At 40.0% G+C, this 27,876-nt stretch overlaps 1 protein-coding gene across 4 annotated transcripts in view; it reads left to right on the top strand.

Moving 5' to 3' along the window:
- The window catches only part of LOC123762637 (uncharacterized), a 78,980-nt gene extending 51,584 nt beyond the window's left edge, over positions 1 to 27,396 (top strand). For 3 of the 4 annotated variants that reach the window (XM_045749255.2, XM_045749257.2, XM_045749258.2), the window contains 5 exons: positions 7,939 to 7,974; positions 18,123 to 18,261; positions 21,179 to 21,394; positions 22,138 to 22,352; positions 26,374 to 27,396. In XM_045749255.2, coding sequence (XP_045605211.1) covers positions 7,939 to 7,974; positions 18,123 to 18,261; positions 21,179 to 21,394; positions 22,138 to 22,352; positions 26,374 to 26,399 — 632 coding nt within the window. In that variant the 3' untranslated portion in view covers positions 26,400 to 27,396. The remainder of the gene's footprint in view (positions 1 to 7,938; positions 7,975 to 18,122; positions 18,262 to 21,178; positions 21,395 to 22,137; positions 22,353 to 26,373) is intronic. The other variant, XM_045749256.2, reaches the window with a different exon arrangement.
- The last annotated feature ends 480 nt before the right edge of the window (positions 27,397 to 27,876 follow it).

The raw sequence follows: 27,876 nt of genomic DNA, 5'->3' as shown, positions 1-27,876 counted from the left end.
TTACTGGGCGAAAAAAACGCCTCATTATTAACTAATTGGAACCAATTTAAATTAATTACTGTAATTTTGACATGCAAATTTTGGATGGTATTAGGTACCGAGGAATAAACAGTAAACTTTCTCGTTCTTTATCGTGGTCGCAGTCTCACTTAAATTGTATATCCTGAAACTTGATAAATTATGTCAACGAATTACCATTAAAACTGGGTTTGCCTACGGTTATAGGCTTCGTAAACCAAGAACGAGTTTATATTCGTACTTTAAGAAGTATAAAGCTTAGTTTATCTACAAACTTTCTCTTGTATTACTATATTTTTGTTAATTAGTAGTAGTACAATTCATATTATTACTCAGTAGTAGTAGTAGTAGTAGTATTTTTATTATAGTTATATCATGTGTTTATCATGGTGTGTTTGTTGTGGTATTATCTGCTGGCTAATTTCCAATTGGTGTGCCCTCTTCCTCCAGGTAATCGGCATGTATCATTAATACACTTAATGCCCCCCCTCCCTCCCCCTTAGCTTGTAGTTAATGGTCCAGGGAGTTACAGATTACACTATATTCGTGTGACACTATTGGCTTGGTGTTGGGCGTAAGGCCTGCCAACCTCTGGAGGGTTAGTAAGGCCGCCACAATATCTGACCAAGGAGCAAGTATGCTTTAATCCTGAACTAATATATATATATATATATATATATATATATATATATATATATATATATATATATATATATATATATATATATAATATTGAATATGACCGAAAGGGTAAGATTAATGATTCTATCACGAATCTTCACAATATTTATTTTTCTTCACTGTCGAAGGGAAGTTGAAAAATTAACTCTCCAAAGCTAATTTTCACAGTATATTATGATCTGACGCCTAGGGATGCGTTTCGCAAGGTACTCCTTGCGTTTTCAGAGATAAATTTAGGATGCTGCTGTTGTTGTTTTTAGATTTAACTACTAGGAACGCAATGTCCATGTAGCATGGGCTATAGTGAGCCCGTAAATTTTTACGGGCTGGTACATGACGTGATTGAGATGAACAAGTGGATGAATGTCATAACATAAGGGATATTAATAGGCTATTACAAGCATGTAATAGTATTAGCATATACTAGCCAATTAATATAAAGCATGATAAATTTGTTTTTAAAAATGTAAGGAGTACCTTGCGAAACGGAAGATTCATGTGGAAGCGAAGAGTCTAATTCGCTCTAAGCCAGTTTGTGCAGTATAACCACGTCCCCGTCGGCTTGTCGTAAGCCCCATCTGGCTCATATAAATATCCTGTCCAATGAAGGAGATAAATATATATACACCTTGCTGTCTCCCTCGGTACGTGGTGTGGTTCCAGGCCCGTGATGGGTCGACTCGTAGATACGTCAGGTCCCCTGCTACGACGATGGGCATCTTGGCCTATTTTACCACATTTCCAAGCATTCTTGCCTATCCGCACAAACCCTCCCACCCACACATCATTACTATCTGCCCACACTGTACCCACTTGCATCCCACCCACACTTACATACATACATACATACATACATACATACATACATACATACATACATACATACATACATACATACATATAGCCTCCGTACACACACAAAAGAGAGTCCTCACGGCTGAGTGAATAGCTCTCGGGGTTCGTTGTCCTAAGGCCACACCCTGGTGGTCTTAACACTAGGCACAGGTACCTAGTTACTGCTAGGTGAGCGGGGGCACCAGGGAAAAAAACTGCTCATTGGTTGCTGCATCCGCCGGGAATCGAACCCGGGCCATTAGGACTATACGACCCCCCCCCCCGAGTGCTGTCTGTTCAGCCGCGAGGCCCTTTGTGTGTGTGTGTGTGTGTGTGTGTGTGTGTGTGTGTGTGTGTGTGTGTGGAAAAAATTAGTAAATAGTTAGTAACAGTTGTCTGACAGTTGAGAGGCGGGCCGAAAGAGCAGAGCTCAACCCCCGCAAGCACACATAGGTGAATACAACTAGGTGAATACACACACACACACACACACACACTCACACTCATATTTTATATATATATATGTCGTACCTAATAGCCAGAACGCACTTCTCAGCCTACTATTCAAGGCCCGATTTGCCTAATAAGCCAAGTTTTCATGAATTAATGTTTTTTCGTCTACCTAACCTACCTAACCTAACCTAACCTAGCTTTTTTTGGCTACCTAACCTAACCTTACCTATAAATATAGGTTAGGTTAGGTTAGGTAGGGTTGGTTAGGTTCGGTCATATATCTACGTTAATTTTAACTCCAATAAAAAAAAATTGACCTCATACATAGAGAAAAGGGTTGCTTTATCATTTCATAAGAAAAAAATTATGGTAAATATATTAATTCAGGAAAACTTGGCTTATTAGGCAAATCGGGCCTTGAATAGTAGGCTGAGAAGTGAGTTCTGGCTACTAGGTACGACATATATATATATATATATATATATATATATATATATATATATATATATATATATATATATATATATATATATATATAAAATATGAGTGTGAGTGTGTGTGTGTGTGTGTGTGTGTGTATTCACCTAGTTGTATTCACCTATGTGTGCTTGCGGGGGTTGAGCTCTGCTCTTTCGGCCCGCCTCTCAACTGTCAGACAACTGTTACTAACTATTTACTAATTTTTTCCACACACACACACACACACACTCACACTCATATTTTATATATATATATATATATATATATATATATATATATATATATATATATATATATATATATATATATATATATATGAGAGAGCACAGAATGTCAGTCAGTAAAGATTTTAAGGTGTTGCTCTCCGTTGGCATCAAGAGAGAGATTTTAGCCCCGTGCGAAAGTCTAGAGCTGTCCGCCGAGACAAGAATGGATTTCCGCCTCCATGATTGTCTATATCCACCGCGAAACCTCACAATTATCCTGCTGAATAGGAGGGCAGCACACACACAAAAAATGGTTCAAAATACAATATATATTTTTTTCGAGTGGCATTGTGATGTGCAGACGGTAGTGGGCGAAGCCTAATATTGGGGCTATGTAACTATGTAACTACTGTGCTATGCTGGGACTGTGGTCTATGGAACTACTGTGTTATGCTGGGACTGTGGTCTATGGACCTACTGTGTTATGCTGGGACTGTGGTCTATGGAACTACTGTGTTATGCTGGGACTGTGGTCTATGGAACTACTGTGTTATGCTGGGACTGTGGTCTATGGAACTACTGTGTTATGCTGGGACTGTGGTCTATGGAACTCCTGTGTTATGCTGGGACTGTGGTCTATGGAACTACTGTGTTATGCTGGGACTGTGGTCTATGGAACTACTGTATTATGCTGGGACTGTGGTCTATGGAACTACTGTGTTATGCTGGGACTGTGGTCTATGGAACTACTGTGTTATGCTGGGACTGTGGTCTATGGAACTACTGTGTTATGCTGGGACTGTGGTCTATGGAACTACTGTATTATGCTGGGACTGCGGTCTATGGAACTACTGTGTTATGCTGGGACTGTGGTCTATGGAACTACTGTATTATGCTGGGACTGCGGTCTATGGAACTACTGTGTTATGCTGGGACTGTGGTCTATGGAACTCCTGTGTTATGCTGGGACTGTGGCTACTGATAGGCCTTAAGACCAACACTAAGCCATACTTGTCACCTGCTCTGAAATATTACACACTGATTCTGTTCTTGAATGTTCTCGCATATTTGTGCTTTGGTTCTTTGGTCCCGCCTCTCCATCGTCAATCAACTGGTGTACAGATTCCTGAGCCTATTGGGTTTTTATCATATCTGCATTTGAAACTGTGTATGGAGTCTCCCTCCATTGCATCACTTCCTAGTGCATTCCATTTGTTATCAACTCTGACACTGAAACATTTTTTGCTAATGTCTCTATGGTTCATTTGGGTACTCGATTTTACCCCCCCTGAATGTAATCCTCAGCCGATTGTGTTTTCTGTAAATAGATCGGCTTCCAGTGTCCCTCCATGAATGACTTACCGGGCACTCGGTGGCTCTCAGTGCCACCATTAAATGATTAAATAGTATTCGGCGCTGGCCAATGCCTCCTAATATTAATGACCATCTTGGTGAGCGCGGCGCCTCGCACTGCTCCTAGTTATCAACTCGATTATCCTGGAAGTTTTAGCTAATATGAAATGAGTTGCGCGCAGGTTGCTTTGCTTATGATAAAGAAAATAAACTTTAACGTGATTCTCGGGTTTAAGATTTTTTTCTGGAACAACAAAAGGAACAAAAGGTGGATAATTATGATGTAAGTGAAAAGTTCTTCCGCCAGCCATAAACCATCTGGAATTTTTTTTAGACTGAAATCTTTTATCAGAGGCCAAAATGTAAATGAAAGCCGGGTTAAGGTAATTTTTTTGTTCCAAATAGGTATGCAGCGTTATATGAATGTGTGTAGGATAAATTGATTACCCTGGATAATGGGAGGATAAATAAGTAGCAGATATAAATCACCGATATAATAGCTTTTGGACCAAAAAATGGGGATATGTTTTATTTTTATTTATTAACTTTTTTTTTTTTTTGGGGGGGGGAGGTAATATTTTTCACTATAGTGTCCGAATTTTGTGTGATCCTATGAGAGGCAATATGAAGGAGGTCGTCAACGACCTCACCTGCCGCCCTTGCATGCCAATGACCTCCAATGGTGGCGTCAAACTACGCCGTGTCTGTATTATGTGTGGGGATAACCAACTGTGCAGGGGTTGTTCCCTGGGTGAATGACAGTTCTCGCAAAACAACAACCACAACAAAAATTATTCAAACTCTGTCGTTCATTATATCGGCCAATCACAATATTAGAACTACCAGTATGGCTCTCTATTCAAAGCTAAAGTCGTGGACATAATACGAACGCAGCGTCGTTCGCCCCCCCCCCCCAGTATGAAGTCGGTTTAACAGGGGTCAATGTACAGACAAATGACACGTAAAGGTTCAACTGGCAGCAAATAAACGATAAATGGGACCTGGAGGGAGTAGATAATATACTTGTATAGCACACAACCTGGGCCAAAAACTCTTGAGAGAAACTCTCTAGAAAACAACACAAATTGGCAACACTGTAAATCCCGGCTGGCGCCAACTTTCCCACAATATCGCCCAACACAAATGCCTCCACCAATTAATTTCCCGAATCGGAAGCCAATTTTCGTATTTCTCTGTTTTCTCATTTTTTTCTGAGCAAATTTCGCGGGAGAAGAATAGGTAGGAGTCTGTTGTACGCGTGAAAAGAGGACATAAAATATAAATCTATATTAATCCATCAACGTTTTGTATCTCACCTTGTATGTATGTACTTTACCTGAATAAATATTCGATTTGATTTTGACATAATAAACCTTAGATGACATATTAGCTTCGACGGGGCTTTTCAAAGAGGTTACTTTCCATAATAATTCCATAGTTCTACATTTGTAATTCACGCATTACTGGGAATAATATATTTTATGTGGATGAATAAAATATTACATTATATATTAACGCCAATGTATTCATCTATAATAGAATAATACTTTACAAATTTTGACCTAGATCAAAATTTGTGTCGAAGCCTAAAGTATTATACTTTTGCTCTAAAAACCTGAGGGTTTAACCTAATACCAGCTTAAATGTATTAATTTATAATGTCTATGAGAAAGTTTATCTTTTCTTAACACATTTACTGTCTTTTAAACCATGAAAATAACATATACTATACATTTATTATTAGTTAATTATGTCTTTATCTCTAATGACAGCCTGTGGGTTCCTTTACTCTTATGTTTGTCTATTAGTTTCATTACAATTAAAATTTTATCATAATTTTCATTATCTTCAATTTAGGGAGACGTTACATGGGAGGGAAGAGGATAAGGGAGATCATGTAAGAATACGCGGGAGTAGGGTTGGGTGGGAGGAGAGGCAAGGTTAATAAATATACCGTAATCTCAAATAATTTCAAAGCTATATACTGTAAAGCAGTAAAGGGTACACCTCCTGGGGCATATACTTCTAGGGCACGATTCACGAAGCAGTTACGCAAGTACTTACACACGTGTACATCTTTCCTCAATCTTTGACGGCTTTGATAACATTTATTAAACAGTTTAAAAGCATGAAAACTTCCCAATCAACTGTTGCTATTATTATAAACAGCCTCCTGGTGCTTCGGAGCTCATTAACTGTCTAATAATTGTAAGCAAAGCCGCCAAAGATTGAGAAAAGATGTTTAGGTTCGTAAGAGCTTGCGTAACGGCTTCGTGAATCTGGCCCCTAGTATGTACAGTACATCTCGTATGGCATATTCTTCTCGTATATACAGTACACCTCATGGGGCATATTCTGGTAATATACAGTACACTTCTTGGGGCATTGTTACGCATCAATAATACTTGATCCTGACATTTATCATGATAAAGCGTTGGTGTTGCCGAGTTTTTTTTTTACAACTTTTGACATATTTTTTACAACTTTGCTACATAGCCTTCCCGGCTTGGTGCCTTCGTTGATAATTACTTACTTACTTACTTTTATTACAACTTATTAAAGTTAAATGTAAATTTTAAGCAGAGTATCTGTGAGTATTCTTGTGTATTTTTGAGTATTCAGCAGAGTATCTGAGAGTATTCTTGCGGGTCTTATAGTTGGTAATGTGTAGACGCCAGCACCTAGTCAGGCGTGTAGGCAAGCCAGTGGGTAGAGCTGACTAGGTCGGACCTGTAATCACGAGATAAGTCAATTTTGCCTGTTTTTAGTTCAGTGAACATGGCTAATTATCTGGTGAGACCATTATTTGCCTAAGCATCTATCCATGTAAGATTTAATCCTGTGGATCAGTGCTTATTAGGTGTTATTTCACCCCCATTTAATTGTCTGTATATATCTGGTGATTCTTGGCTACCTGTGTTTATTTTATATTTATATGTTGTGTTACCCATTCATGAAGTATATTGATGTGTTTGTGAAGCAGTTGTTTCTTTTCGATTATTTAGGGGGGGGGGGGGGGCTGACAGCTGAGTGGATAGCGCTTCACATTCGTAGTCCCCGAGGTTCCGGGGTCGATCCCCGGTGGAGGCGGAAACAAGTGGGCAGTTTCCTTTCACCCTGATGCCCCTGTTAACCTAGCAGTGAAATGGTACCTGGGAGTTAGACAGCTGCTACGGGTTGCTTCCTGGGGAGGAAGGAGGTAACAAAAAGGAGGCCTAGTCGAGAACCGGGCCGCGGGGACGCTAAGCCCCGAAATCATCTCAAGATAACCTTCATCCCTAGACAATTGTTATTAGCCTTTATTAGCCTTTAATAGCCGCCTTTATTATTAATTACGTCTGCAAGACACGTGAACTTTACCAATATGTACAGGGGTTTTTAAGAGGTATATATCTGGTATATACAGTACGCCTCCTGGGGCATACTTCAGGTATATATTCAGGTATGTTGGTGTTGGGCCTATCAACCACCCGATGATTATTAGAGCCGCCACAGTAGCGTACTTTTTTTATCTCTATTTAATAAAATACAATATAATATATACATAAATTTACAAGGCAATACTACCTTATATATACCATAGTATAATTCACAGTAGCGTACTGGCCAGTCAGAAAGTATATTTTTATCCTGAACTCTCGGTGTATTCCCAATAAGTGGACTATTATACCTCTCTGTGTATATAAATCCCCGTATACGTACACATTTCGGTGTATATGACCCCGTATATATATATATATATATATATATATATATATATATATATATATATATATATATATATATATATATATATATATATATATATATATATATATATATATATATATATATAATATGTTCCTTATCTATTCCCCCTATTGATTACTGCACTTGTATAACTATTACTCATAATGTGTGTTCTATATTTCAGGCGGCTGTCTTAACTACGGCCATTCCTGCCTCGGAGGTGAGTACGCTAGGTCAGGCGAGTCATGTGAATCCATATTCAAGTGTTTATTGAGACAATAAGATGTATCTCAAAAGGATACAGTAGCTTAGGCTATTTTTACCCTCCTCCTCCTCCTTTACTTTGAAACCCAGGTTAGGTCAGATTAGATGAACCAGGTTAGGTCAGATTAGGTGAACCAGGTTAGGTCAGATTAGGTGAACCAGGTTAGGTCAGATTAGGTGAACCAGGTTAGGTCAGGTTAAATAGTCTTCTGGCAGGAAAGAGGTGAGGGCCAGGTCAACCCTACATAATTCTTGGCATCAAATAATATGAAATTAACCTAGAAGTATATATTATTTTGTTATGTATTAGCGTATTAGACAAATAGGGTGCGGGGGAAATTTGTCACCCAGAGCATGCGATCTTGTCTAGCCTAGCAGCTCTGCCATTTGCGATATTGATATATGGTCAAATGTGTCATTTGTTGGAATATATGGCTTTCATTATTTTGGCCTGCTAAATCAATCGTCCGTTAGAATTTGTTTGTGGAAAAATTGTATCATTAAATGGCGGATAGTACAAGAAATGTTTATTAGAAAGTGGCAAATTGATTGTTGTGATAATTCATGTAACTGGAATGGACTGTAGTGACAATACCATTGACATATATATAAATCTCTCATATCAGTCTATCGTTATATATACATTGAACAGGAGCCACCCTCATGTTTAGATAGTACTTTTTGTAACGCAGTGGACCATCCTACATATATTGGCGTAATGGACAATTAGAAAGAATATGGATTTTTTTAATTTTGAAAAACCGGATTTTTTTGGAGGGGTATTTATGTTGCTAATAAAACCTAACCTAACCCTCCTAGGCCTAATTCACGCTACCCCTATCATAATAGCGTGTACCTAATACACGCAATACAGTACATAATGTGCTATACAAGGCCTAGGAACATTAAATTTAGACTTTAGCTTTATTTTTTCCAGATGCTATAAAGTGAATAGTACCAGATTCTACTATCTAATTGCCCAGTACGTCAATATAAGTACAATGGTTCACATAGTTACACAAAAGGACCATCTAAACAGGAGGGTAGCTTACACTGAAAGGTGTTCCCCGCTATTCAGTGCATATGCTAATGATGATAATTTTAATTAGGGAAAAGTACATATATTTATAATGAGTTACAAGCAGAATGTTGGATTTCTAGGCAGATCAGGTATATATATACTATGCCTAAAGTCACTAACTAATACGCACAGCGTTTCGGGCATCATGTGGGAAATAAACTTAATAAACTAAGACTTAAAACTAATTGCGATTAAAAGCAAGAATTGAACTGAAGTAGAAAAAATATGACAATTATATGCTGAATGGAACAGCCCAAATTGTAAATATATATTGAGTCTACCTAATTCCTGAACTATGTTCAGGTTTTCATTATTTTGGGCTTTATACCTGAACATAGTTCAGGTATAAATTATACCTACTGGTTTTTCAGTATTGTGGTGGCCTTGATATTCCACCTTAAATACAACACGACAATCTGTATCTCAAGAGGGTATCTATACATACAGATATATATATATATATACCCTATTTCTCAATGTATATACATCGTTTATTGTAATCCACCTCTGAATAGAAGCTGCCTCGCATCGACCAAAAGGTCTGAAGCAAATTTCTTAATTCTTATCTTGTAACATTGTTCAGGGTTAATATATGCATGCTGGTGATGACCTTAGTAATAAGTGATGGTGATAAACACATCAACACCAGACCAAGCCTAGTGCCTGGATCTCCCCCCCCCCCTGGGTACACATTGACGTAGATATCTTTCAAAATGTAATTTCCAGCCTCGTCGATTGTTTTTGAACACCTAGAATTGATAGACCATCTTGTGAACATTTTGAACGTACCATTGTGTACACCAGGAGTGAAAAATTTGGATGGCGCGTCAAATAAACTCGCCCCTCGGGGCAAAATTTTAAAAAATCAAAATTTAATCCTGGGCGGCACAGAAATCGTTGGGTGCGTTTTCTGTCACCTCATGCCCCTGTTCACCTAGCAGTAAATAGGTACTCAGGAGTTAATCAGCTTGTAGTGGGGTTGCATCCTGGGGAGTGTCAGTAATTTGACCCTGAGTGGGGGGGAGAGGGGGGGGACCTTGATGTAAGCCTAACATGTACTGTATGTATAAATTGCCTGCCTGTCCTCCGATACACTGAATTATTAAAACCAGTAATTATATGCGCAGCGTTTCGGGCATAATTTAAGATAATGAGTGTATTGAGTTTTACTACGATAGTAATTACCCAAAAAAATCAAAGTATCCAGCTGAAGAAACCCCCCCCCCCCCAAGTCATGTCAGAATGCTGTCGTTCTACCACAATTAAATCCAGGCTTAATTGAACAGAGGTGTGAACAACGATATTGGGCAACATTGTCTCCGGTAAAGCCTATCTAATCTACTGGATAAACAGAGGTCTAGATGCTTAAGAAAGAAAATGGAGCCAGGTTAAACACTTGAAGATGCGGTCAGAGGTTTGGCAAGTAAGTTTATTAATATAATTAATATTATGGCAATTTTGCCAGCAGCACTGCTATTTTCATCATCTGGTTCGATGTTATTGTAGTGTTTGACGGCTGCAGATTCTATACACCGTCTCATAATGTTTCCTTCTGGGGTGATGTGAGCTAGAAGGACGCCAAACTGGAGGTGTTGCTCCTGGTCTCTGTGTGACACACGTGTCCCTCCTGCCAAGGACACATGTATGTACACATGTACGTACACATGTACGTACACGTACAGGACACGTGTACGTATATTTTCACATCTACGGTTGTGTTTATATTTGTGTACGTTGGTTTCTTGTGGAATTTGAGTGTCTCTCACTATTAGTGTGCCTAGGAATGGAAGACAGTCGTCTCTTTCCGTTTCAACAGTAAAACGCAGGTTGTATTTCGCCAAATATGTTCCCAAAATTACCGAGGGGGAAACGTACGTCACGGTCACCCAACCAGTCACTATCCAGCCTCAACGATCATAAACGACTGATGAACGAGGCGCACAACGTCAAGAATGTAGCCAACATATGTTCAGGGAACTTATCTTTTCCTATACATAAGTGTAAACTTGTCAACATCTGTTGTCTAACAGCAGCTGTAACTGACATGTTAGCGCTCTCATATATGATATTCCCGACGAATTCCGATGCCAGGCGTCCTTGTCCTGAGGTGTCCTTGGGCACCTTAGAATATATATATAAATATTCTCCTCTTTTTCTTATCTTTCGTTCTCCTTCCTCCTCTTTTCATTGCACCTGCCATTAGTGACTTGTTTACATCGAACTGATAGGTGGAAATACAATTTAAGGCAAACGAAAGATTTATATACAGCTCTGCCTTCCCAGGCTGCTTGCAAGGTTGGAAAATCTCGATGATTACACTCTTAGGCGCAGACACACTTGTAAGGTGCTCTGCAATGTTCTACATTCAGAAGTTCTACAGGCAGACGGATACAGGAAGAAACTGAATTTACCTGAAGGCCACTATTTCTCCAGTGACCTCAACGAGGACAGGAAACCGGCGGCTTGTCAAAGATACTCCCATTTTGTGTCTTGATTTTTTTTCAAGCTGGATTTTAAAATTCAGCAGTTCTGGACATTCACGGCTTCGGCGTTAAAAGCTATAGATAAACCCTATGGGTGAAAAAACATTTATTTTCTGTCCTACACTGTGATTCGTCGAGCTTGAAACTGTTGTTCCTTGTTTGTGTTATTCCAGATCTTTTGAATAAGTTGTCTGGATCAATATCCTCCAAATTGATCAGTATTTTAAAAGTTTCTAAGGGATCAGCCCTGTCATGTCTGGTTGGCAGTGTTGTTAATCCTGTGGCTCCTCAACCTTTCTCGGTATTAGACTCGACGTAGTTCTGGAATGATTTTTGTTGCCCGGTGTTGAACTTTCTCTAACGCAGCTGTCTTTCCTGAAGACGAGGTCTTCACGCTAGGATACAGTAATTTTCAAGTGGGGGCTCACCAGAGAATTTACTTACTGTCGGTAGTAACTGGGTGATTGTAACAATGCTGCCCATTAGTTAAGGGGCGGTGTGCAGGATAAACATATCAGGTATGACACTACCTGTTCACGCATTACCGTCAGTAATTTCAAAGCGTTATATGGCAAAGAGTGCTGGGAAGACGGGACACCACGAGCGTAGCTCTCATCCTGTAACTACACTTAGGTAATTACATGTCATTTGCTTATTTTAGAGACTACTTGTATTCGATCTCGAGCCTAATTAATGTGATGATGTGCATTGAATTTTGTAACTAGATAATCAAAACTGTAACTTGCTTAGCTAAATGAAATTAGGGTTCAGTCACTGAACCCATAATGTGCCTCTGTAACCCTTTCCACTACCGCCCACAGGATGGATATGGGGTGCATAATAAATGAACTAAACTAACTAACTTTCCCTGAAGTCAAATGCTCGTTTGACTATTCCTAGGGTTTGGTTAACTTTTTTACTGCCGCTCCCACTTGTATAACTTTCAGTAAATGATGAACTCTGACACCAAAGTCCTTTTCGTCAATAATCTGCTGTAAGGTAATGTTGTTAATTTGGCAGTTGTGATGTGGATTATTATGTCCCTCATGCAAGGTCATTTACGGTATTAAAAAGCATTTGCCAGTTTTCCAACCGTTTATGAGATATCATGAAAATGTCTTTGTCCGGCCTCTATTTCATTTTCACTTCCCATTTTATCATAAATATTAGTGTCATATGCAACTTTGATGGAGTGGTTTGTAATATTCTCATTTGTCATTAATGTATATGACAATACGGGTTGGCGCCAAAATTTACCCTTGCGGTACAGTACTTCACTCGCTACATTTTTCTAGTCAGATTCATTTCCATATAAAACTAACTTTTACTTTTTTTGTTTTAACCGTTGTTTTATCCATTCTAGTATTCTGCCATTTATCCCGTGTTCCTGTAATTTTCTTGCTATTATTTCATGTGGTACCTTATGAAAAGCTTTAGCAAAGTCCATGTATACTGCATGTTCTGGGAGTCCTTTGTCTGAAATTTGTCCTTTGTCAGATGTGTGAAGTAAAGCTGATCGGACGGTAGTTTTCTGCTGAGCTCCGTGCGGCTTTTTTGATAATAGGAATGACATATGCATATTTCCAATTTTGGGGAACTATGCCTTGGTCCAGAAATTTTCTGAAAAGGAGCTTCAAGCCTGGTCCCAAGCCGGGCTTAGGGAGCCCCCAGAACCCATCAAGATATGATCAACGTATCAAGATAAGATATGGTAGTCATAGTTCATTTGACAGCCCCTTTACTACTTTGAATTGGATTCAGTCTACGCCTGGGTGCTTTTGAGTCTTCTAGTTTGTCAATGCTCTTCCTGATTTTGTCGGTCGTTAAGGGTATACCACTTAATTCGTTCTCTTCACCTTCTTCAAACATTTTTGTGGGTAATGGGATGTTGTCTAATCTCTCTAGTGTGAACACTGATGTAAAGTATTAATTCAGCGTGTTGGCTGGCCTTTTATAACTTGGTAAGTCTCATATTTTAAGGGTCTTGCCGAATCTTTTGTATAGCTATAAATACATGTTTAAAATAAAGCTAAAATAGGGGGCTTAAAATAACCCCAAGTGTTTATTACTTGTCATTTTTAACGTCATTGTCACAACATATATCTGGCAGCCACGTTAATTAACGTGACGGAACGTGTGGCTGCAAGTAAAGTCAGTGCCGCGTCGTACAGGTGGCAGCCGCTCCACTGCATTGCGTCGTACGGGTGGCAGCCGCGCCACTGCATTGCGTCGTACGGGTGGCAGCCGCGCCACTGCATTGCGTCGTACGGGTGGCAGCCGCGCCACTGCATTGCGTCGTACGGGTGGCAGCCGCGCCACTGCATTGCGTCGTACGGGTGGCAGCCGCGCCACTGCATTGCGTCGTACGGGTGGCAGCCGCGCCACTGCATTGCGTCGTACGGGTGGCAGCCGCGCCACTGCATTGCGTCGTACGGGTGGCAGCCGCGCCACTGCATTGCGTCGTACGGGTGGCAGCAAGCCACATCAGTGTCGGTAAGTCCGACAGGCAGTCAAGTCACGTCTTGCCTGTGTCTCCTAGTGCAAATTATTACTTTCAGTGTACCTGAGTGTACCTCAAAGCAATCTACCTCATTTTTGTATAGTTTTTATATCTAGATTTTTTTATATTTGTCTTTTTTGGCTTTTTTTTTTACCGCCAAACATCCCTCTTATGCAAACTAGTATAGACCCAGAACTAACCTCTTTTTCTAGTATCTATGACAATCATCACTTTCATGATCAAAATTGCAGATGTTATACAGCACATGATGTAAACAATGTTTTAACACATAATCACAATGTTTTCTGTAATTAACTTGAATGTTAGATCTCTACGCAAACACTTTGATGATGTTAGTGCCCCTAATTCAAACTGTTGACAACAAATTTTCCTTTGTTATACTTACTGAAACGTGATTAAAAGAGGATACTACACAACTCTTTAACATACTAAACTACTCAGCAATTCACAACTGTCGACCAATAGAGAGAGATGGTGGTACTGCTCTTTACTACCACCAAGAACTGACATGGTTAAAAGTAATTAGAACTAGACTTGTGTGGAGAGTATATCTTTGCCCGTTTCAGAGTCAAGGGTGCCGAGGCTGTCCTGACTGTGGGAGAAGTCTACAGAATTCCTAACGCTGATGTGTCTGAATTCAACTCTAACCTAAGAAATCTAATACTAGCTAACAGTCTTAACAAAAACCAACTAATGACAGTCTCCGTGGTGTAGTGGTAAGACACTCGCCTGGCGTTCCGCGAGCGCTATGTCATGGGTTCGTATCCTGGCCGGGGAGGATTTACTGGGCGCAATTCCTTAACTGTAGCCTCTGTTTAACGCAACAGTAAAATGTGTACTTGGATGAAAAAACGATTCTTCGCGGCAGGGGATCGTATTCCAGGGACCATAGGATTAAGGACTTGCCCGAAACGCTACGCGTACTAGTGGCTGTACAAGAATGTAACAACTCTTGTATATATCACAAAAAAAAAAAAAAAAAAAAAAAAAATAATAATCTCGGGGGATTTTAATATTGACCTCTGCGAGCCAGATAACCCCTCATGCTGCTAGTTTCCTCAACTTTATGAATTCCTGCTTGCCCATACCCTTAATCACTAAACCTACAAGAATCACTGATACGACTGCCTCTGCTCTTGACCACATCTGGATTAACATAACCTGTTCACTTACTTCAGGGATAATCACTGATAGGACCACAGACCATTTCCGCAAATTTCTCCTAACCAACATTAATAAACTATCTCTTGATACAATGAAGATAAGCTTTAGGCTGCACAATGAAACTTCTATAAGCAACTTTATTGCTGTTACTGCTAATATCAACTGGGAAACTGAATTAGGTAACATAGTGAACATTAACCTAGCAGTGCAAACATTTCTTCAGAAAACTCTAAGCCTCTATAACACCCACTATCCAATGCTAACGAAATAAGTCACAACTAAAAGGTTAAACAATCTATGGTTTACAAAGGGTATACTTAAATCTATTAATAAAAAAAACATGACTATGAGAAGAAGTATTGGTTAGGGGTAGTCTCCAAAGAAGTTTCAAAGACTTAATCATCAATGCTGTCTAAAATAATTAGGAGATCCAAAATAAAATACTACAAAAATAAATTTAACAGAATTAAGGACAACATTAAGAAAACATGGAGCACTACTTCCCAAATATTAGGACCAAAAATTTTTTTAATAAAAAAACAATACTGTCCAATGACGATGGTGTGCTTTCAGCCTCTGACACTGCTATTGAATTCAATAGATTATTCTCATACATTGGGTCATCCCTTGCTAATGATATTCCATCCTCCCAAACTAATGTTAAGGACTATCTTACAGGTAACTATCCAGAGTCTCTGTACCTAACTCACGCTAATTCCACTGATGTTAATGAGATAATCCTTTCTCTTAAAACAAAGTCAAGTGCCCTTGCTGAGATACCAAGTTTAATTTACAAAAAAAAAACTCCAGATTTCTAGCTCCTGCCATTGCAATGCTCTACAGTAAATCACTTGAACTCCAAACATTTTCTGAATATTCTAAAAAACCGAGTTACCCCAGTCCATAAATGTGGTGATCTCATATGCCTCTCAACACCTCAAACCAATTTTATTTGATGGTGATACAACCTTCATTTTCTCCAGTCCTGACCCTCTTGCCCTGAAACGTAAAGTGAATACTGAACTAAATAAAGTCCATCTTTGGCTAACTGCTAACAAACTCACCCTTAACATTGACAAAACTTTCTATATTTTGTTTGGTAATAAATCATTAGATCAAATTAATAAAAAACAAACACTATCCAAATTATTAACAAAGTTGGTTGTGCTATAAGAAAGTACGAGAGCGGGTTGCAAGTAGATGGTAATTTCCTTGGTGTCCTCATCGATAACAAGCTGAATTTCCAGGGACACATTTTAAACATAACAAAAAAAGTTTCTAAAACTGTTGGCATTCTTTCTAACATCAGATATTATGTACCTCGCCCTGCCCTGGTGACGATCTATTACTCTTTCATGTATATTTATCTCAGTTATGGTATTTGTGCTTGTGGTTCTACTACCCAAAATCATCTACGTCCTCTAATTACTCAATACAAAGCTGCTATTAGAACAATGTCCAACTCTGGCCCCAGACAGCACTCGGTACCCTTACTTAAATCTTTGAATATGTTAGATATTAAGTCACTGCACATCCTCTCAAGTGTACTCTATATATTTAAAGCTCTGAACTGTAATGCCAGTTCTGACATTAAACGTTTCCTAGAAGGTTATAACAGAAGCCATGGGCACCACACTCGAAACAAATACCTATTTCATGTTCCAAGAGTGCGACTTTAGCGAACTATAAGGATTACAGAGTCACATAAAGGGTTCAGTTCTTGAACCGATTATGTGCCTCTGTAATCCTTTACACCACCGCCCACGGGATGGGTATGGGGTGCATAATAAAGAAAGAAATTGAATTGAAATATAAAAGCCCTGTAAATCAAGGGACCCAGAATGTGCAATGACCTTCCAATCATGTCAAAGACCGTACATCTCTCAACCAGTTTAAATTTTTTTTAAGAGGAAAACTAAGTACTACCTGATAAACTCCATGTAACCTACCTTACCTCCTAAATGTCAACCTATATCTAGCTATTTTCAAACATTATTGATTATTGACCAACTTGTTTGCTGATATCTGCCATGTATAAACTAGAAGAAAATTGTAGTCTTCTATTTATTTAGTTAAAATTACTTCTGCTGTTCCATCCATCATGTGATTTTTTTTCCCTTTTTCAGTTAAAGTTATGCTTTGATCTCAATTAGTTTTAAGTTTTAGTCTTAGTGTTTTTCCCCACATTTTGTCCGAAACGCTGTGCGTATTAGTGGCTTTAGGCATAGTAGTATATGCTAACTCTATCTAGAATTCCAACATTTTGTGTGTAGCCCATCTTGTATGTATGTTCCTTTACCTGAATAAACATTTTATTTTTAAAGCGTTGTATACTGATAGTTCGCGAGGCTTTTGTAAAATATTCGCAATTTTGTGGTTGATTGCACAATTTGAAGTTAGGTTAAGTTTAGCTGTGGTAGTGTGTAATAAGTTGTACAAAAACTGATATGGCTAGTGTCATATCATACCATTCATAAGGGCACCATTCCTTTCCCCCCGTCCCATCCCAAATCCTTATCCTGACCCCTTCCAAGTGCTATATAGTCGTGATGGCTTGGCGCTTTCCTCTGATAATTCCTTTCCCCTAGTGTCATAAATCTTTTTGGTTTAATACAATTTACCTGAGGGGTCATCGTCTTTAGTGCCATCGACGGGGCAGGAAGCCAGCGGCTTCTCAAATGTACCCGCACTGTTTCTGAAGATTTTTGTCAAATTCGATTTTAAACTAAAATAGTCTTCAACGGTTAGGGGTATTAGAAAGGTTTATTACCCCATGGGTGCAAGAGAATCTCTGTCAACACATTTCATTTTGAAAGAAAACAATGTGTATTCACCCAAATCTTTTCCGTTTTCAGCACACGGCAAGAGGGCATCCATGCCGGCGTTGCCACGCCCACTCCTTGACATCATCATGGACGCCCTCAACACGCCCGAACACATTAACAATATGTACCCATACGCCGTCATCAACTCCTTATCGGATCAAAGGTCTGGGTGAGTATCCCGTAACTTTCACTTTTCTGGTTTTCTATGAACACTGTGTTTCCTATTTTGCATAGTTTGTTAACGTGTCTAATCTTAAGTGTACATTCGTTTACCTGTACTGTTTTTTGTTTGAAGAACCAAAGGCCATATGTAGAATTTGTGGACCGTATTTTCATGTCACTGCTCAACCCGTTCTCGCACTTTCTTATAGTCAATATTGACTTAATTTATTAAATACGTGCATGTGACATACTAAGCATACTAGTTTGCCTTGAAAAGCTTCATAGAAAACACCGACCTTACCTAACCTTCTTAGTATGTTAAGATAAGCATCTTATTGCTTCGTAATTACAATTATTACTTAACCTATACCTATAATAGGTTAAGTAATAATTGTAATTACGAAGCAATAAGATGCTTATCTTAACATACTAAGGAGGTTAGGTAAGGTCGGTGTTTTCTATGAAGCTTTTCAAGGTAAACTAGTATGTTTAGTATGGCACATATACACGTATTTAATAAGTCAATATTGACTATACGAAAGTGCGAGAACGGGTTGCATGCACTGCTACAAGGGGGGCTCGTTTAACCGAAATGAATACAGCTCTTCAAACTTACCAGAGCCTATCCATTAATGTGTCGTGGGGGTGGGGGGGGGCACTTTCTCTCACACCTACACCTACACACACACACCTACACCTACACACACACACACTACACCTACACACACACACACAAAAAAAAAAAAAAAAAAAAAGAATTTCCATTTTCTTTTCATAACTGTGAAAGCCCCAATAGTCTGCTTGTTCTCAATTCCACACCTCGGCTGCTTGCCACCACGCGGGTCGCTAAGTACTGCCTTAATGTCAAAGGTAACGCCTGGCAGCCGCTCTCACAACACAAACATCTGATGCTCGCTCGATACATATCAAATATACCACTCACGGAATACATTCTCTTGAAGGATGTGATTCTTCAAGAATCAGAGAAAGTCCTTTGGGGGGTTGATAAATCCCCCATCTCCCAGACCTGTCCTCCGAAACCCAGATAATAATAATTATAATTATTGTTGTATGGGCTTCGAGAGACAGGTCAGGCGTGATATCAACCCACCACGTCTTTCTCTGATCCTTGAAGATTCACATTCTTCAAGAGTGGTGATATCAAGACCACAAAAATATATATAAGTATATAAATAATAATAGGATTATATCGACATGCTCTCCAAGGTCAAACTACCAATCCTCCCCAGGATGCAACCCCACAACAAGCTAACTCCATGTGTACCTATTTACTGACAGGTGAACAGTGGCATTAGGTGATAGAAACGCGCCGAACCATTTCTGTCCCTCCCTGGACATGCCCGAGGCGCTACACAATTAACAGTGTAAACTCCGTACAGAGGCTGATAGCGTGTCGCAAGATGTAAGATAGCAGTCCCTGCGGTGTAGTGGTAAGACACTCCTGGCGTTTCGCGAGGGCTTTGTTCTGGGTTCGTATCCTGGCCGGGGAGGATTTACTGGGCGTCAATTCTTAACTGTAGCCTCTGTTTACCCAGTAGTAAAATGGGTTCCTGGTTGTTAAACGATTTGGCGGGTCGTATTACGGGGAACATTACGTACGCACATGTGAACTATTCTGTCAAAAAATAAAAGATAGTCACCATTTATATTTAAACTTGACGGTGATGAGGAGTGTGCAGTCCTAAGCTATCTATATCTGCTTAGACTGGCCCCCTTGAGATGAATCTTCCACTTCTCTGATAAGCATCTTTAGAACTGAAGCTGTGTAAGGCTTCGTGATCAATTAAGGCTTCGCGCCTTGCACGATGCGCGTGTTGTTGGCAAGATTACCGTGGAAGATCGCCACATTTACTATTGAATGCAAGACCGTGGCTCTTCTCGGCTGATTCATTTGATATCACTTAATAATTATTATAGATTTAGGAATTATTTAATTAATTAATAATTATAATATGACAGCATCTCATTACATGGCCAACACTTAAAGTCAAATGGGGGGGGGGGTCAGACAAGAGGTGGAGTCCTGGACGAGGGGGGAGGGGAAAATCAGACACGGGATGGGACCAGGACGAGGGGGAGGGGGTCAGACAACCATCCATGAACACCACCCATCACTAATAACTCCGAGGCAAAGCAAAGCAAAAAGGAACGCAAGAATAGAAATTAAAAAAGGACATTGTTTGGGGAGGGAAGTAACGTTTATATATATTTATATATAAAAATTTATACTGACCTGCTGCGATTGAAGGCATTAAGAATAGTTGTTTGGGCCAAAAAGTTACTCTCAGGATCGTTAAGGCCTGTCGTCTACTAGGATTGTAATGATTATCGTCTGCTAGAATCATTAGGGCCTGTCGTTTGTCAGGCCCTAATGTCAACCAGTGCCTGTCGCACTGGTTGACATCCATAAATGTTTTAACTTGTTATTTATAATATAAGAAATGGGAGAGGCCCTAAGATGCTGCCTTGTGCCCTGTGGTTAATTGTAAAGTGGGAGAGATTATTTCATTGGTGACTACGTATTGGTGTCTGTTGTTGAGATATGGAGGGATATAGTTCAGAGAATGGCCTCGAATTCCATAGTGATGAAGTATCAATAGGATGCCATCAGACTGATGGTATCAAAAACATTTTCAGGTGAATGAAGAGGCAAATTTGGAAATCATTTTTGTCAAGGGCTGTTTAGATTAAGTCGAGAAAACTGATAATAGCATCATTGGCACTCTTGCGATTTGAAGCCGAAGTGACTGAAACTTAGTATGTTGAATTTTACAAGGTAGGGGTAAAGCTGTTTATCAAAAATATTTGAAAAGATTATTTACAATGATATGACGTAATTGAGCCGCATTCTAAGGGTTGAAAATAGTGAAACATTACAAAGGTAACATTTCTTTTCATCCCAGGGTTCCTGCGAGGCGTTTCTTGTCACCTGCCGGAAATCAGCTCGGTGACGAGGGAGTCGACCTGAGGCTGGGTGGGGTTGTGGGTGACGACGACCTGGAGGGCGTGGCCACCCGCGTCAAGGGTGACAGTTTGGGCAGCACAGGCAGCCAGGACCAGGACGCCATGCTTTACTACGGATCCATCGATGACGATTACTCCGACGCCCGCTACAAGAGGTGGTCCTAGTGCTTATGTTGATATAGAACATGTTTTCCCTCTGGATATTCCTGACCCCTCCACTGATAAATAGTTTGGTGAATCTCCCCACAGCTAAGCCCACCTTCCATACCTAGGGGTAAAAAGCCCAGGGAGGGGGATATATCTAGGGGAAAATATGTCCATACCTCGATTGTGTTGATTGTACTGATCACGTACGATATAAGCGTAGTGCTTGTGTAGGGGAGGTTGTAGTGGTGGTTGTGTGGGAAGTGGGGTATAGTAGTATAGTTGCGGAGGGGGTGGTGATTATGTTGTGATGGGGGTGGGATGGTTGGGTGGTGGTGATTGTGGGAGTAAGAGTTGGTGGTTATTGTGGCAATGGGGGAGGAGGGAGGGGGGAATGGAGGATGGACAAAAGGGTGATGGTATAGAGATGAGGAGAGGGGTTGGTTACGGTAGGGGGGGGGGGTGAAATGATAGTTTAGGAGGCTTGGTGGCGGTATTGTTCAGGAGAGGAGTGGTGGTGCTTCGTGATATTAGCAAAAAGTGTGGTAGTAACGAATGTTGGCTGTTTGTGGTAATGGTTAGGGATAAAGGTTGTGTCAATGGAAGGGTGTTGGTGATTGGGCAAGTTGTGGTTTGTTATATATGCATGTCATGTTGTGGTGATAGGTGGAACTAGGTGTTGGGTGTAAGTATGATGTATTGTTACTCCTGTCATTCTACCTCCAGCGTCTTACCTGACCCTCTTGTTCCATAGGCAAGTCTTCTCCTACAAAAGCCCTGTTGTGGCCACCTCGGCTGCCTCACGGGTATTCCATTCCACTGACAGCCAGGACTGGAAACGCATTCACCTGCAAAAGGAACAGAAGCAGCAGGAAGAGCAGCAGCAACAAGAAAATCAGCATGAAGAGCAGCAAGGAACGCGGGAGTATGTTCCTCAACGCACTCTTGCGTCCCAGGCCGTAAGTACAGGTATTCAACCAATAATTCTTTCCCGATTCAATTCTCCTCTTATTACAAACACAGGCAGTTTTCTGCTAAGCTCTTTCTGCCATATTTTAAAATGGGGTTTCCAATCTAGGGTAACTATCCTTTGGTCCAGAGGTTTTCTGAAAAGGAACTACAATGGTAGTTCCTCTGCTAGTTTCTTGATGGCTTTAAATTACATCCACACCCGAGGCTTTTGTATCTGTCAGAGCTTTTCTTGACTATTTGGCATATTATGGGAATATTCTTTTTAATTTTCTTTCCGTGCTTCAAACATTTATGAAATTAGAATGTTGTCTAATCTTTCTAGTGTGAACACTGATTTAAAGTATTCATTCAGTGTTGGCTTCCCTTTTATCATAAATTATAATTTGGTTGGTCTCGTCTTTTAGTGGTCCCATCAAGTCTTTGGTCTTGGTTTTATTTATGTATACTATAAGACAGTGTATGTGTGTGTGTCCAGGGTTGGAGGTTGCTTGGAGCTAATCTCGGCGAAATTTATATGGAAAATGGTGTGTTATGGGACGGACTTTGCTAGGCCGAAGTTAAATGCTTTAAGAAATATGGTTTGTGTAACCCAACACCGAGCGATTTTCAAGTTAGAAATTAATCCATAATGAAATCTGGAACTAAATGTCCGTAGAGTGATAATCATACTGTACGAACACACATTTCCGGAGGGGCTACTAACACTGCAGTGACCTCGATGAGGTCACAAGTCTTGTCAAATGTACCTCCATTTGTCCTGATTTTTATCAAACTAGATTTTAAAATTAAGCATTCTTGTTTTGCATTTATGGCTTCAGCGAGTAGGCGATTCCATGGGTCTATAACTCTTTGGGTGAATAACCATCTCCAGTTTTCCGTCCTACATTGTGACTTGAAACCATTGTTCCTTGTTTGTTACATTTGAACTTTTAAATAAGTTATCAGGGACATCCTCCTCCAAATTGTTCTGCATTTTAAAGATTTGATGAGATCGGCCCTATCATGTATGTATGGTTTGCAGTGTTAGCTTGGTGGCCCTCAACTATTCCTGGTATGAGAGATTTAGTTGTGGAATGATTTTTGTTGGCATTAAACTTTCTTCAATGCAACTGTCTTTCTGAAGATGAGGTCTCCATGCTGGGTATACAAGCATGGAGACTTGGATAGCAGTGTGCCCTCAAGTGGGGGGGGGGGCACATCTGAGAGAAGGGGAAGAGGTGGGGGGGGGGCTCCTTAATACATTTTACTAGAGGAGGAAGAGATGGAGGGAAGACCAAGGGATAGGGAAGGTTATCATCATCCAACTTTGCAGAGGGAATGGTCTAGGGTATGAGACAGACATAGGCTGGTCATGGTAGGCCTACGTTAAATGCTTTAAGAAATAGTCATTTATAGACCCCACACATGCAATTTTCACGGAGTCAAGAGTGAAATATTTGGAGATTTTCAGTTTTCAGTGATTGTAATATATATTCTGAGACGCCCACAGTTGTTTCAGTATTTCTTATTAAATTTTCTGAGAAAGGATCACTGGAGGAGGGGGAAGGCGAGGGAGGAGGTACCAAGAGGATGGGGATGAGGGGGTCAAGGAGAGATGGGTTGAAGAGAAGAAAAGGGTGGAAAAAGGGAGAAGAGTCCTGGGTACAGCTAGGTACCCCTTTCTATATGAATTATACAGTATATAAATGGATGTATTATATATAGAATTATAAATGGAAATGTCTGTTTGGGAGAGGGGGGGCAAGGAAAGGGGTATGAGGGGGGGGGGAAAGGGGATGGTAGATGTGGGGAGAGGGGGAGGGAAAGGGGATGGTAGATGTGGGGAGAGGGGGAGGGAAAGGGGATGGTAGATGTGGGGAGAGGGGGAGGGAACGGGGATGGTAGATGTGGGGAGAGGGGGAGGGAAAGGGGATGGTAGATGTGGGGAGAGGGGGAGGGAAAGGGGATGGTAGATGTGGGGAGGGAAAGGAGATGGTAGATGTGGGGAGAGGGGGAGGTAATTGTCAAAAGGCACCAAGCCAGGGAGATTGTAGCACCATCAAAATTATAGGAAAAGGGTGGAATTTTGGGTGGAGGGGGAAGAGAGATTAGTCCAAGCATCCCTCTTAGCAAAAGCATAAAATAGATGGATCTTTCTTTGTTTTGAGCAAGTTTTCTTTCGTGGTTTCTTTTGACTGATCGTTTTCCTGGGTAGATAAATATAATGCCCTTCTATATATCTCATGATGCCTTTTCCAGAGGTTGAGTTTGGTTGTTGTTTTTTTTGTTTTTTTTTTTTAACTACTATTTGTATCAACCTAGTTTTCTTTCTCCTTCTTGGTGTGTATTTTTTCAACAAGTTCTTTGCTTCGTGTTACTTTTTTCAAAGTTAAAAGTTTTTCAAAGTACTTTCTGGGGGGAGGCCCTACAGCTCCCCAGAGCTATCCAGGCTGATATGAATATCCCTAACTTTGGCATCAGTTGATGTGGGTGGAGTTCTAGGCCTACCGGGGGACCACGAGCAAGAACCTGGCCCCCCTCAGAGAGGCACGAGGAGCAATGGCCTATAGAAATGAACAATTTGGAGCATTCTATATCTGCCATCTACCAGGACAGGCACCCAGAAAGGTAAGCGCCCCAAAACAAACCCCTATTCTGATTTAAAACGACAAAAATAGACAAATGAGTGAACAAAACTCCCCCAAATGAAAACGAGCAAATAAGCATGATGTTACACAAGCCGCTGCATGTCTGTGCAGCTCCCCTCCCTGGGAGGGAGAAAGGGGAGCCCCATACCCCCGTGCCGGCGATCCACACCCCCAGTTCTTCGGCTGATGTGATCGAGCAGGTCAAGCCAGGGGTGCATCATGTGTAGTGTCCGGTTGCGGCCCTCCACTGTTATTTGCATGCCACGGCTTCTGTGTCCTGAGACGCACTTTGAGTTGATCCAGTTTCCCTTCTTCCCTGTTCACGGGTACGGGTCTCCCAGGTCGCCTACAGGGTTATCAACTCTAGCCAGCCTGCGATTTATCCCTGTGCCCATGACGTTCGTAAGTTTGCTGCTCTTGCTGCCGTCTTTGGTAATATGTCCTGGGCTGACATTTGGGCATGTGGATTTTGGCTGTCGAACAGGGTCCTGGCTGCACGCTACCTCGTTAATGTTCCTGGGCCTAGTCAAGCCTGTGTCGCTTTGGGTTGGCGGCTGCAGCCTGTCTCGACTTCGAAATCAGATGCTAGCACCGCTTGCCTCCCAGGTAAGTCCCCTTTCGTTTTCATCTTTGGTGAAATAACCCCGGGAAGCCGTAGGGGTTCCCCCCAGAAAACCAGCATTGTATGTAATGAAATGTCATTTTCTGGGTGAGTCCCGGAGGCTCCCCGGCAACCTTTCTTCCCTCCGGTCAGCGGTTTTTGTGTATTTTGATATCCAGCCTCAGAACTGGGATGTGAATTTCTGGGGCTCCCCTTTCCCTCTCCTGGGAAAGGGAAAGCTGCATAGACATGCTGTGCGGCTTCCCCCTCCTGAGGAGGGGAAAGCTGCACAAACATGCGGTGCGGCTTGTGTGACGTCATGCTCATTTGCTCGTTTTCATTTGGGGAGTTCTGTCCACTCATTTGTCTATCTTCGTCGTTTTTAATCATAATAAGGGTTTGTTTTGGGGACGCTTACCTTTCTGGGTGCCTGTCCCAGTTGATGGCAGATATAGAATGCTCCAAATCACATGTGCATTTCTATAGGCTATTGCTCCTCGTGCCTCTCTGAGGGGGCCAGGTTCTGGCTTGTTGTCCCCGGTAGGCCTAGAACTCTACCCACATCGACTGATGTCAACGTTATGAGAGGTGACTAGTTGAGAAAGTCATCATACTAGGCATTATTAAAAAAAAAAAAAAAAAAAAAAAAAACTGGCCATTGCTTAGTTTTATGAGAGTGTGTTGGGAGGGAGGATGCTCCAGTTTCACTGACCTTTCTAAAACAGGCCACCAATACCCGTACCCCACACCATACAGACTTGTAAAGAAATGAAGTCACTGTTCCTTTCAGAACTGGTGGAGGCGGTGAGTTGGTAGCTTGAGGACCATTGACAACCAGGCTTCTAGTTCATGCTTCCAGCCATCACCTTATCTCCATCTGTTTGCCAAGCACTCTCATCGTTATTTATGATTTATGTTCTCTTAATCATTAAAAATTATATATTTAATATTAAAAACAAAATTTATATCCAGCTTACATTGTTGGTATATAACAAAAGTTGGCTTATATAAAATCATCATTGACAGACTTGGTGGTAGACATTATTGATAAGACTTTATATAGTCTTAAAAACTTGCTAAGTTCACGTATAACAAAGTTTGGAACACCTGTAATAAAGGTAAATGCAGCACTTTCTTAGTTTGATGCAGTCTACTTAGGCTCTTTATAATGTAAACTGTAATGATGTACCCTTTTTAAATATAAAAGTCATACATATGCAACATATTTACTTGTTAAAATGTGCTTATTACTTAAAAATAATACCGAGTATACCTATATGCACACACACACACACTTAAATATTATACATACATTGCATATATGATATGCCTATAGCTATTATATATACATAACATATATGATATATGCACACAGAATCTATATATATAATAGTGACAGGAGACAAATAAAACGGAAAAAGAAACATGGCAAAATAATATTCTTGGCTTGTACTCGCTAACTTACTTGTACTTACCAAAAGCCACGATTAAGCTAACTAGGTTACCCAAGATGGAGAATGGCCATTCCACCTATTATGTATCATATATTATATATATATATATATATATAATATATATATATATATATATATATATATATATATATATATATATATATATATATATATATATATTATATAACAGGACTTAATTAGATTAAGTTTACTTTTATTAACATTATCTAACAAAGACATATTTTGAGAGGCTATCCTTGTTGCTCTAATTTTTTGTCTTGGTTTGAAAGTGCTCTCATCCCAGAGGAACGTTCACATGCTGTCCCCGTGGAAAACATTAAATTTGTGGTCTAAATACATCAATGCATTTTCTTCTTTCCTAAAATATATATAAACTTGTGGCACTCGAGAAATGTATTAATTCTGCAAGATATTGTCTATACAATATTTTTAATGTCTTCATCATACCTTGGATAAATTTGTATTTATATTATAACAAATTTCAAGTTTAGATGTATATCTTTCAAATTTAAACTCGTCAATATTGACCATCAGTAACAATGATTATAATAATTTTGTTGGACGAGCAGCCTGTCCCTAACAAATTTATATAGAGTATATTTATAATATATATTTATATACAGTATATAAATATGTATATAAATATATTTATATATGGTATACTGTATATGCATATTTATATATATATAAATCTACATACCATACCTAATAGGCCAAGTTTCCTAACAAGCCAAATTTTCCTGAAAAAATATATTTTACAATTTTTTCTTATGGAATGATAGAGCATTCTCCTTTCATTATGACATGATGAAACAAAA

The sequence above is a fragment of the Procambarus clarkii genome, chromosome 27 (genome assembly GCF_040958095.1).
Source record: "Procambarus clarkii isolate CNS0578487 chromosome 27, FALCON_Pclarkii_2.0, whole genome shotgun sequence".
Lineage (NCBI taxonomy): Eukaryota > Metazoa > Arthropoda > Malacostraca > Decapoda > Cambaridae > Procambarus > Procambarus clarkii.
The sequence above is the reverse complement of the archived record's forward strand: the minus strand, read 5'-3'. Positions and strand labels throughout refer to the sequence as shown.